Source organism: Triticum aestivum, chromosome 6D, assembly GCF_018294505.1.
Source record: "Triticum aestivum cultivar Chinese Spring chromosome 6D, IWGSC CS RefSeq v2.1, whole genome shotgun sequence".
Lineage (NCBI taxonomy): Eukaryota > Viridiplantae > Streptophyta > Magnoliopsida > Poales > Poaceae > Triticum > Triticum aestivum.
Genome location: NC_057811.1, coordinates 112,518,928 through 112,531,484, shown reverse-complemented (window position 1 = coordinate 112,531,484; position 12,557 = coordinate 112,518,928). Strand labels below are relative to the sequence as shown.

Here is a 12,557-nt window from a genome sequence, read left to right as displayed (position 1 = left end):
TTTGTATTTCTTTACTTTATTCAATCTTTCGTCCTCTTTGTACAACGGCTGGCCACGCACGCCCCAGGCCATCCCGGTAACCCCCCACCCCCACCCCCACCCCCCATCTCCTTTTATTCTCCAGTGACGATAGCTCCACCAGTCACCTTCTCCATTTGTTTCACTCAGAAACACCATGGGTTATAAGACCATATCAAGTCACTGTCAAATTCAATCCTTACATTCGAGGTGGATAGATTCATTGTTTGGCGATATCCGTCCATATGCATAGACAGAGATCAATATTTGTCCTGCTCTATCCGTTTGATGAGAATTCTTTTCTCTTGACAAAACCGGTCTATGCAAATTTATTATATGAAAATAAGAAACTAAGAAAGCTATATAACAGAAGGAAAACCAACGCACCCAGCTACAGATGCAAGTCACAAACTTGTAAATTTGGATCAATTCTACGACACAAAATTAGACCGGAAAGGTAGCAGATCTAAAACAGTCGCATCAGATCCTAAAACTGTTGAACGGAAGAAAGTCCAGCGAGCCATCTGCACAGAGTTCTAACTACTTGCGAATCTAAACGCACGGCCGCGGCTGATCCCGGCCCCCGTCAGCGCGCGGTGGCGAGGCCCCACGACGGCGCGGGCGCGTCCAAGAACGCCTCCGGCGGCGGCAAGAACACCACGCACCTCGCCGCGGCCATCCTCCTCCTGAGCGGGTACCGCGCCGCGCCACAGAGGCCCCTCGTGGGCCCCACCAGGAAGTGCGGCATGCCGTCCTGCCGCTGCTGCTCCGGCGCGGGGGACGGAGGGGCGGACGGGATCGGGAGGCGCGCCGCCGCCGACCGGAGGGAGCGGGCGACGATCCTGGAGTCCCGGAGCCGGGCTAGCGCGCCGGGGCGGAGGAACCGGCCGTGGCTCGGGCGCTCCTCGTCCGCGCGCGGGGCTGCGCGGGCGCGGCGGTCCATGGCCATCGCGTAGGAGGCTCTGTCGTCGGCGCTTGCGGCGAGGAGGCGCGGAATCGTGCGGAGCGAGGAGGATTGGCGGGGGGGCGGGGGGAGAGATTTAATACGGACGGACGGGACGACACCAGCAGTGGAGGGAAACGATGGCGGGAACGGAGAAACAAGGAGGGAAAATTGTAAAAAGGAGACGAAACCATTTGCTGGCGCTACGGGCACGCAGCGTCGGCACAACCGCGCAAGCAGACGAGCAGCGTGTCTCTGACAGGTGTGCCCGGTCCGTACCACCAATTCAGATTTTGTTCCTGGAATGGGATCTTATCTTTTTCTCGTAAAAACAGGAATCAGATCTTTCTTTTTTTGCCTTTTCATAATCTCCTACGCCTTTCTATGATGAAGTGACTGGCACATTTGTGACCTTTTTTTCCAGTTCATGATTTTTTTTTTGCCACGGTACTTCATAATTCGGAATTTTTGGAAACTAGGGTGCAGTTTCTGGCTTTCGGCAAGAAGAAACGTCGCTTAAATCCTAAAAAGTGGCAAATCACATCATCACATAGTTACAAACTTCAACATATTTGGAACGGCAGATCATGAGTTTTCCCTTTCATTTAGAGTGAGCCTCAGCTGTTACAAAACCCAAAACTAGTCCAGAATGCACTGAAATGCAGGATTCAGGGACGTTTTATTTCGGTCATACATCTGTGGTAGCCAAACAGCACAGGAGATCGGTACAGAATGGCCACCTGCAACATTTTATCCACCAAAAGAATGCGGCGACGGCTAGCTCGGATACCCTTCTTCGCCTTCGCCTTCGGCGCCACCGGCGGACAGACGCTACGTAAAATTGTGGTCCGCTTCGTCGGTGTCAGCCAGTCCCACGGTCAAAACCACAGCTATACCTACAGGATGAATTACATACACGGCACCGTGGGGCGATCTAGTATACAACAACTAACAAACAGGACAGGAGAGGAGAGCTTCCTCTGCTTCAGTCAGGGTTCCGGTCGCGCTAGAAAGTGGAATTCCACAGCGCCTTGTCGCCCTCGGCGCACTTATTGTGCACCTCCCAGATCCTGCCTTCCGAGTTGCATATGCCGCTGCACTTCCAGTCGAATGACGCCGCGCAGGTGTTCCCTGCCTGAGCTTTCCATTCGCAGTCTGTGAGCAGAGTTGAGGACAAGATGTGATTCAATGTCCTCATCGACGTGCTATTATCATGGATATTAAGCAAGAGTTATAAGGCATGGAGTTATGGAAGCTCACCGGGTGGAGTACCGCAACAGAGTCTCCGGTCATCAATGTGCTCAACATCTAACCCGAGGAACCAAGATCCTAGCGAAACGTCCTCGTTTATATACTTGTGCAGGACGTGCCTAGCATTAAAATGAATTTTGCAGCAAAAAAGTTAGCTTTCACCAGAACCACACAGTAATAAGATTGAAGGGCGCAATTGCATGAGAACTTATGATGTCTCACTTGTTTATAGATATGTAGGTTGCTAGATCTTTTGAAATGGCGTATAATTGACCGGTAGCATGTCGGAAGTACTTATTTCCTGGCTCGCCGAATTTCCAATGCTCAGGCTCATAGTATCTCACACCCCTGGAGAAAAAAAGCCAACAGATCTTAGCACCTTTGACCTGCAAGAGAAGGAGAGATCCATACAATGTAGGGCTTATAATGTATTACTTACTTTTCAGATAGGACAGGGCCAGATTTCATGCACCCCATATATACTCTTGGCTTCCATGCCTGTTTGGACAATATCTGTCCAAGCGTTGCTGCAAATGCAAATCTGATGTCAGAACCAAGGCCTTTTTCGCGCACAGGAATGCACATATTATCCTAGTTAGGGTGGTGAACTACACATACAAAGGGTACATCATTGATAATCATCAAGAAATTAATGAAGAGCTTTGAATACGGAAATGACAGATGCACGCACACACACTCATTTAACCCCTAACTTTGGAGCTGTAAAGGGCATAAATATAGAGATTTTACCTATGTTCACATGCACGTCGTCATCAACTTTCACATAAAAATCTGCATCCCATAATGAAACAGCTGTAGCAAAGTATGTCTTAGTTTTGCCAGATAGGGCAAGGTATCCTTCGACATGATCCTGCACAACGTTGTAACCACAGTAAACAGGGAGGACAAAATAGCATTTCAGTCCAAATGAGGACAACAATAACAGCGTCACTCCCATGTGAAACCAATATCCTTTTTTTTAAGTAACAAACAACTTACTATCTTCATGAAATCCCCATGTTTCCTGTCCTCTGCTTCAATTGCTCTATCAATAATTCCGCCTGCTATAGCACTGCACATCATGTGGAGAATGAGGTTATGCATGCCTTGCCATAAACATACATTCCTTCTCATCTACTATAAGCTATGCATGACTTAACCTTCATATATCGCATAAAAAATATTTTAACAATATCCTCTCCTTTGATAAATACCTTGTCCAAACTCTGAAGCAATTTTTGAAGTGGAAAACTGAGACTACACTACTTAACAACCCATTATTCTACAGCCTTCTCTTGCAGAAGAGGAGAACAAATAAAAGGACCCCTCAAGATCAGCATGCGGATATTACTAAACTCAAAAGTTGTGATTTTGGTCCCAGTTTCATGTACATTTTTCCAAAGATGCTATATTGCATTCACTAACTCAGCAAATCGTTTATCTGTACCGGCCAGAAATTACATTTGGAAGCTGCTACTAAATCATATCATGCAGTTGCATTCGACAAATTTTTATTTTTTTTCAAAAGCAAAATTTGAATGAAACCGCTCCTAAATCATATCATGCAGTTGCATTTCGCAAAAAAAAAACTGGCAAAAGATATACAACTGCATTGGCCAAAAAAAAATTGTGATAAAGGAGTAAGAACTGTGTACAATTTATGATACGTTATTACCATGAATAAATAAATAATCTAGAACTTCTCACTATTCAAATATCATGCCTTGATAGTTAAATGCACATAAAAATCTTTATGCATCATACCTGTGACCAATGACAAACCGAATTATGACCCCCTTCTGTTCTTCAAGTTGTTTCCTTTTCTCACCTATTTTCAGACTTTGTTATTAGTTATTTCAAAGTTCACAGGGTAAGAAATATTCCGAAGCAAGTTTGCTATAAAGTTGAATGTCAGCAACCTCGAGGCATCCAGGTGTAACGTATGGAATCTCTTCTCTTGCGACTGCTAAAAGCGGTATTGATGCCAATGACCATACGGTACTTTCTCCTCCCAATCGACTCAGAAACTTTGAAGTCTTCTGAAACAGGGGAACCGTTGAGCAATGACTCTTGCAGGGTTCTAGCAGCCGAGAGTTCCGTCTCCAAGGTCGCTATTGTCTTATCTAGTGTCCTACAACCAAAACATTTGGAAATGCCAGTCAGTCAGAACAATTATCTTCATAAAAAGATACTTTCAATAAAGGAACAAATATGTGCTCAAGAAAGACAAACTTGGTACGTACTGTACATCATGATGAGTATCTTGATCTGGTAACACATCTTTATATTTTTGCAGTTCTTGAACCTAGCAGCACATGATAATCAAACTATGTATTAGCGATTACTGCAGGTGGTACAATATAATAAATTTACAATACACATTACACAGCAGCAATCTGCTTTTATAACACTGACTTGTGCAGCTGCTGTACAATATGAATATTAATGTGCAATTATGGAATACTTGACAGAAATTAATGGAGGGAAAAGTACACCACCAGTACCTTTTTTGAACCACAATCTGCAGCAACTAGAGCTTTGCCTTCCTCGACGCTTTGATTGGGTAGTGGAACCTCAGTTGCCTCAGGCAGTGTCCACATTCTGGATCAAGCAAACCGAATGCAAAAGAATCATTTCCTAAACTTTGCGGTCGAATAGCATCGCAATGGAAAAGTCTAGTCCAATTCAAGAGATCGAACAGAGGTAGACGTTCATAAGATTAAGATGTGATCACATTTTACAGTTCTGGGTAGGAGTACAGTTATTCAATGTTGGAGGATACATCACCTAGCAATAACTCGTCTCTACAATTATATCGAGATTCTGCGCAGGATCATCCGCACCCCGGCCCCAATTGTGGTAAGGAAAAATGGCCTGATGTGGCAGCAAACCCACCGAATTTCTAAATTCATGGAGCCTTACTTAACGCACCCGCAATTCGGCAGGATCAGAATCGGACTTTGCGTAACCAGATGAGCAAAAAACACGTGGATTATTCGATGGCGGGGCAGAATGAAGAGGCTGCCGACAGAATGTAGAAATCCCCAAATCAAGCCTTGGCAACCCCTATCTGCCATCCGATCTCTAACCTCACAAATTCGAGGTGCAGAGGCTGGCGAGACGCCGCGGATCTTGCGCTAGGCCGAGCTGAACTCGAGCTCGCGTGCTGAGCTGAGCTGGGAATCTTGAAGAGAAATTGAAGAAGCGGGAGGGAGAATTGGGGGAGCTGGTTTACCTGTTGGTGAAGAGCAGGCCGAGGCAGAAGCTCCCGAGGCAGAGGAGCACGGCCCACCGCTTGGACACGCCTCCATCGCCTCCGGCTTTCCTCCAGCTCATGGTGGCCGCCGCCGCCGCAGACCGTCGCCGCCACCGACAGCGCCGTCTCCTCCTCTCCTCAGTCCCTCACCTTCTCCCACAGTGCATGCAGGAGCAAGAAAGAAGGAGCCCTCGTTCTTGGCTGGTTGCCCTTGGCGGTCTCGCACGCACGCACCTCTGCGCGGCTCACCTCACCTGGTCACCTTCCCCCCCACGACGGGTCATGTGGGTGTGGTGCGGAGGTCAGTCAGTGTCCACTGGCGCACGCCATTAGCCCCGCCCGCATTGATTAATCTAAACGCGACAGCGGGGGACGGTAAGCCCCGAGGTGGGGGTGGATGGACGGACGGTCCGTCGGCAGCGTCAAGAAAACAACCGAGGAGCGGCAGAGGTGGTGGTGGCGGGTAAAACAAACAGCCAGTCGAATCGAATCAAGCCGGCCACTTGTTGCCGGATCAGAGCTCGGCGCAGGGATGGTTCTCCCGGGATTCGAGATCCTCGAGGTCGCGGGAGCGCGGTCCCGCGCTGGTTTTTTAATGGCGTGACCTCGTCCCTTCCCGGCGCGGATAGATGGATAGATGGAGTTCCACGAGGACCACGGTGGCTTTTCACATGCGTCTGCAGTTGTGCTGCTGCTGCTGCTGAGCTCCCTCCACTTGCTTGCAGCCGAGGGTGATGGTGGGGTGGGGTGGGGTGAGGGGATGTGGAAGGCTCAACCGCTCTGTGTTCCCCGTGCTGGTTTTGGTGTGGCGTCGCTGTCGCTGCACGGCTGTAGAAGGGATGCTGCGGTTGCGCGGTGGCATGGTCAAAATCGCGTTTTCGTACGGGTCTAATAAGGGCATCTTCAACCCTCACCGGCAAATTTGCTCCGGTACGCGGTATGCGTCCGTGGACAGGGAACAATCCGTCGATATGGATGTTTCTGACTTAGCAAACGACATTCTTGCAAACCGGCTGATATTCATTAAACTTTTTAAAAGATGGCATAAATCATCCATACATAACATGCAAGTACAACAATGTCTTAAATTCAATGTCCATCAAGTTTTCGATGGATCATGTCGTCTCACATATACTGCCCTTTCAGCTTCATCCAATAATGTGTACGTAAACGACCATTTCTCTATCTTATGATACATCACGGCAGCGCGTACAGACTGCACAATGTGAATAGCAACATCGAGTGAAACAATGCGTCAATCGACAAGTTGAGAAAGAAGAAGCAAAGCTTATGATCGCCTCATCTGCCGCAATGGCCACCTTGCCTCTAGCTGAGCAACTATGTGACAAAACCTGGTGACGATGGTTTGGATGGCACGCCATCGATACGATAACGACCTCACATTGCGATCATAGATAATGTGCATGTCGTAGGGCGCAATGTGCTTTCGCTCATGAAACGATTCATGCACTTGCTGCCAGAAAGGTGCCGCCTCTGCTACAGCCTACGAAATTTGCGGATACAGCCATCCATGCATCGCACAACAATTCATCCTCCATGGTTGAGTACCCCCACCATCCTTTTTACTCTAAAAAACGAAATGGCGTCCGAAAATAAGCTTAATGGCATTTGACCGAACACCTGTCGGACGTGATGGCTGCCATGGAGGTCGTCGACAGGGTGGCGGAGTGTACCTGGGTACAAACGGCTCCAGGGTGGACAACGCCGTCGTAAAAGGCGAGCGGGCGCGTTGGTATTGGTTACGAACGTCTAGCAATGCTTGTGTGGCAGCTGGAGAGGTACAACGGCGGCGGCAGAGGTGAAGGGTGCGGATGCAAAGCAAGGGGAAGAAGCGGCGGAGTGAAAGAAAATGGGGCCGTGAGGGCGGATTTAGTGGGCCTAGGGCGTCGTAGTCCAACGTGGTTGATGTCTGGACTCCCACAGAAACCAACCCCACTTAGTCTTCACTTTGTGGGAGAAAATGCGTCCGGACCACTGAGCGGATTGATATAGGCTCGCGCTGGATGGCTTCCACGGTTCGGACCGCACGGTCTGGACATATGCGGGCGGTTTGAGGGTCGGCGTTGGAGTTGCCCTTAAGAGCATCTATAGTCGGACTTGGCAAATCCGTCCCCCCCTATACACCCGCGGGCGCGTCCGCCGGCCCCTCATATGGGCTGTCGCACATCCACATATCTCAAATGCGGAGCTTCAAATCCGTACAATCCATGCACATCAATCATACGATACAAATTGTTCGAATTCAATAGTTCGAAATAAAGCAAAGGAAATCATAGTTCAACAATCTGGATATGCCAAAATGAAATAAATGTCCAATCATGACGGATGTCTTGTTTGCTGGCCGGATCACTCGGCGGACGCCATCCATGCCGCCTGCTCCAAGGTCATCCTTGCATCCTACTCCGCCTGCATCCGGGCTGCATGCTCCGCCTGCATCCTTGCCGCATGCTCCGTTGCTGCCGCAGCCGCCCTTGCCGCCTCCCTACGCTCGTTGATCCCCTTCTTCTCCACAAGTCACTTCTTTGCATGCTCATCCAAGAGGGTTTTGTCCACTCAACATGATCTTTACATCCTCCGATTTTTGTGCGAGGTGCAACCTCTCCTTCTCAAGCTCAATCTCTCCAAATGTATTGGCCTTCTCGAGCTCCCATTTGATCACCTTCTCTTGCTTCTCCAACTCGATCTTCTCCCTCTCAATTTTCAGCTTCTTCTCCGCCCTCTTCTGGTCCCAATCCATCATCTCCTTTTGCGCATCCAACATGAGCTTGAACTTCTCCTCTTTTCTTGTTCTCCCTGGCCGAAAAAATGCACGTCCATGTGGAGGACAATTTTGTAGCCGCGGCGTCGCTGGAGGCCCTTGCCTTCTCCTACTTGTTCCCCATGACTTGTCGGTTATCCTTTGGCACATTGGCTCTTTCATTCTCGATGGCAATATCATCCTCTTCATCACCGGTGGACGGATGGATGGGGTGCGGGGTTCGGGGCGAGGCGAGGGGGGCAGCTGCTTGTCCATGTTCACATCTCCTTGTGACGCCACCGCCGCTTTCCTATCTCGCTGCCGGCGTCACCGCATCCTTAGGGCGACGTTCTCCGCCTTGCACGATGGACCCGAGGACGGGACGCCGACGGACGAGGAGGATGCAGTCTCCGTCGCGGCGATCGGGGATGGGCTAGACGACATCTAGGGCGGTGGATCGGGATCAGTGGTGAGGATGGGGAGCAAGGGTGACGGACAACGAGGGCTCGGGTGCGGGAAAGGTAGGAGGGAGGCGGAGGGGGAGGGTTTGGTGGATTTGGTGCAATTTAAAGCGTGGTAAGGCTGTCGATCCGACGTGGCGGACGCGCCCGGGCACCCCATATTTAGGCTGGATACGAGGGGTGCCCGTCAGCCTGGTCGTTTGAGATCCGTTTAAGGAGTCCGTATGGGTCGAATTTTTGTGACCGACCAGTGACCGGACTGTCCATCCGGACGTTTGAGACAGGTTAGGGGCGCCCCGCTGTAGATGCTTTAAGTTGTAGATATCAAGCGTGCATGTTTGATACTAGTCCAGCTTAGCCTAATTTAGTTTATTTACGCTGCTGCGGAAAATAACAGCACAATTTCATAACGTTGTAAAAACAACATGAGGTTAAATAAACAATAAACTTTCTTTTTGCGAAAAAACAAACAGTAAACTAACGGAGCTGGTTAGTAAAACTGGATCATCTTTTTTTTGACAAAGTATGATTTTACTGATTTAAAATGGAGCATCAAGGGAGTAAAAATATAATAAGCGCACACCCCACCTTCGAATAATTAGGATCCACACAATCAACATCAACGCACACACGCACACACACACAGAAAAAGAACACACTAACAAAAGGCAAAGTCATACAAAATCAAGCTTATGCCTACAAAAGGAAAAAGAAGAAAAATCCCAAACCAAAGAGATCGATAACTACAAAAGGAAAAAAGAAAGAAAATCTCAAAACAAAGAGATTGATAACTACAAGAGGAAAAAGAAGAAAGAAAAAAAATCCCAAAACAAAGAGATGGATAAACTATGTCACTGACCATATCCAAAGGTCAGATTCTAGGTTTTCGACCTAAAGAACAAGTCTGAGCTTGTTCGAGCAATGTCTTTAACAAGGTAACAATGCAAAAACATCACCATTGCCAAGTATAACAACTCATGTCAGACCTAGGGTTTTCATCTCATAACTCTTATGCATCATTTTGCTGCACATGTCGGGGGACTCCTCCTTTAAAAAAAACTTGGAACTCGAGATCGTGTACTCGATAAGCGCCACCAAATGTGGTATATAGATATTCGATCGCACTTACTCTCACGATGCGCGCAACTAACTAGTAATGCAAAGAGAGGGGATAAAACGACTTTCCAATACATGAGGATGGATTTTTTTTAATTTAGTTTACTTGGTTCCTTAAAACCCTTTTAGAAATTAATGCACCTTAGAAAATACTTCTAGACATTTATAAATGGCCTAGAGGGGAGTTTTTGAAACTAAAATGAGCTTCCAAAATTAGTTTGGGTGGAAAATAATTTCCCTATGGTCAATACAAGTACCTTGGCTTACTCATTTTTTCTTGGGTTTTCGAAAAAGGTTTAGCAATTATATAAGTCCGTAGTTATTTTCCTATGGTAGAAAATAATTATAAATTCCTTTTTCTGAGAATTGGTAGTTATAAATTCCTAGAAATTTGAAATGGACCATCTCACCACTTCTGACCCATTCTATCTTCTCTCTCTGCAGTTATGCAATAGAATAGGCCCATCTACTCTTCTCTCCATTCATTTTCTTTACTTTCCCTTGGGCCTATTTCCCCCTAGGGCATATAGCTCTTTCCAGGCAAGCAGACGCGCCGCATCCTCTGGCGTTTCCTATTTAGCGCTTGTAGCGCCAATTCCTACGAAATTACTAATTAAGAGGTACCCCTTGCACTACATAAAAAAGACACATCCGTGACATTCTGGGCCGAACGATTTTTTCTGTCATGCTTATGACACTTCTATGATGATAATATTGACAAAACCCGGTATCATCATAGATGTGGTGGGCTCCTACTTCTATGACAGAAAATGGGCTTTTCGTCCTGGGCGGGCCGGAGACGCAGCTGCATGACATTCTTTGGGCCATCCATGATGGAAAAACCGTAGTAGAAGCGAGGGCAGGAAAATATCGGGGAGTTCCCAGTTACGGTGGGTGGTCGGGGCCAAGCGATGCGCGTTTCTCTCGTACACATACGCACATGGGTGCGAGGCGTTGGGATCTAACTGAACCCGAGCGAGGCATTCGCCTACTGAACCCGAGTGATTGCACTGCAGGCTACGCGTTACTGAACCCGAGCGATCAATCGATCTGGCTGTTAACTGAACCCGATCAAGCGATTCCTTCGCTACTGCTGCTAACTGAAGCTGATCGAACCCGCTGCCTCTTGATGAATAGTGAGCGTTGTTGGGGGTTGGATGAACAGTTCCCGGTGGGGGTTGGATGAACAGGACCCCGTGGTAGTAGAGGCCGTTGCCGCTGGATGAACAGGACCCCGATCGAGCCGGTTGGGGGTGGATGAACAGGACCCCGTGGAGGACTGGATGAACAACAGTCGGTGGAGGGCTGGTTGAACAGTAGGCGGTGGAGGGCTGGATGAACAGTATCCCGTGGAGGGGTGGTTGAACAGGGCCCTGTGGAGAGGGCTGGTTGAACAGTAGCCGGTGGAGGCTGGATGAATAGGAGCCCGTGGATGAACATTAACTGTGGAGGCAGGAGGGAGACGCCGTGGATGAACAGTCGCAGGTGGAGTCTGGAGGAGGTCGACGGTGGATGAACAGTAGCCCGTAGAGGCTGGAGCGAGGTGATAGGTCCATTTTACATATGCTTTTATATTGATATTTATTGTATTATGGGTTGTTATCTATCTAGTTATTAAGCTCCCATTTCCTAGCCTCTGGTGGCTTGAGGGTTGTGTAGGGCATTTTTAGGCCTGTTTATCAATGTGTATCTCCTTTTTGTCCGCTTGACACTAACGGCATGACGTGTAGCGTTGTAATGCCCCTTGCCACTATACCATATGCTGCACAGTCAATAATTAACAACTCAATTTACCGCAAGCAATGCTTAATGCTGCAATTAATGCTTAATTAAATAGAAAAAAGAACATATTATCTCATGCTTATGAGCCAATTTATAAACCGGCCAGGATGGATGCCTCACTAGACCAAAATGTTCTGCATGCGTACTATGCAAAAAAAACTAACTTTTGCATCTTCGAGGTTCAAAAAGCTACCACCAACAGGTGATGTAGATATAAAAGTTTACATCACCTGGCCCAAATGATGTAAAATATAACATCTGAAGATGCAAATTTGCATCTCCACGCCGGCCCCTGTTCATTTTTTCCCCACCGTACGTCTTCTTTCTCTTGCCACCCGCCGCAATGCCGCCGCCGCCCGCCCAGACACCGCAGCACGCCGCCGTCGCCCTGCACTAGATCCGGCCGCCAACCATCCCCGTCGCCGGTTCCGCGACTCCATCGCCGCCGCTCGCCCAGCCACCGCACCACGCCGCTGTCGCCCTACGCTAGATCCGGCCGCCAAACACCCCCGCCGCCGGTTCCGCGACTCCACCGCCGCCGCCCGCCTCGAATCGGGCCTGATTCGCCACCGCCATCGTCGCCCGATTCTTCACCGTCGTCGCCCGATTCTCCCCCGCCAACCCCCCACCCCGAGCTCCCAATCCACCGTCGCCCGCCTCCAAGCCCCCGCCCCGAGCCCTATCCCCCTCTGCTGCCCAATTCGCCAACGCCGCCGCCGCCCGATTCGCCACTGCAAAGCCCATCCCCCGAGCCCTAATCCGCTGCCTGCCACCTAGCCTCCGCCCCAAGCCCCCACCCCACAACGACCGCCACCAAGCCCCCGGCCCGAGTCCCCACTCCACCGCAACTGCCCAGATTCGACAACTGCGCCGCCGCCGTCGATGCCCCGTCGTCGACATGCCGCCGCCGAAGATCCCGAAGAGAAAAACGAGGTTATTCCGCGTGCGGGTGAAGCCATCCAACAACTTTGG

At 49.1% G+C, this 12,557-nt stretch overlaps 2 protein-coding genes across 2 annotated transcripts; both read right to left on the bottom strand.

The window, feature by feature from the left end:
• Positions 1 to 395: 395 nt before the first annotated feature.
• LOC123141286 (uncharacterized) lies at positions 396 to 1,058 on the bottom strand. Its single transcript, XM_044560463.1, has one exon. The coding sequence runs from the start codon at positions 965 to 967 to the stop codon at positions 605 to 607; it is 363 nt and encodes a 120-aa protein (XP_044416398.1). The 5' UTR covers positions 968 to 1,058; the 3' UTR covers positions 396 to 604.
• A 472-nt stretch (positions 1,059 to 1,530) lies between these two features.
• On the bottom strand, positions 1,531 to 6,151 carry LOC123143958 (probable beta-1,3-galactosyltransferase 2). The gene is made up of 11 exons (XM_044562950.1): positions 5,448 to 6,151; positions 4,717 to 4,813; positions 4,456 to 4,517; positions 4,132 to 4,343; positions 3,977 to 4,040; positions 3,212 to 3,284; positions 2,963 to 3,083; positions 2,652 to 2,739; positions 2,435 to 2,560; positions 2,222 to 2,331; positions 1,531 to 2,116 (listed from the first exon to the last, which is right to left on the bottom strand). Exons 1-11 carry the CDS (start codon positions 5,546 to 5,548, stop codon positions 1,968 to 1,970), a joined length of 1,203 nt encoding a protein of 400 aa, XP_044418885.1. The 5' UTR covers positions 5,549 to 6,151; the 3' UTR covers positions 1,531 to 1,967.
• Positions 6,152 to 12,557: the final 6,406 nt, after the last annotated feature.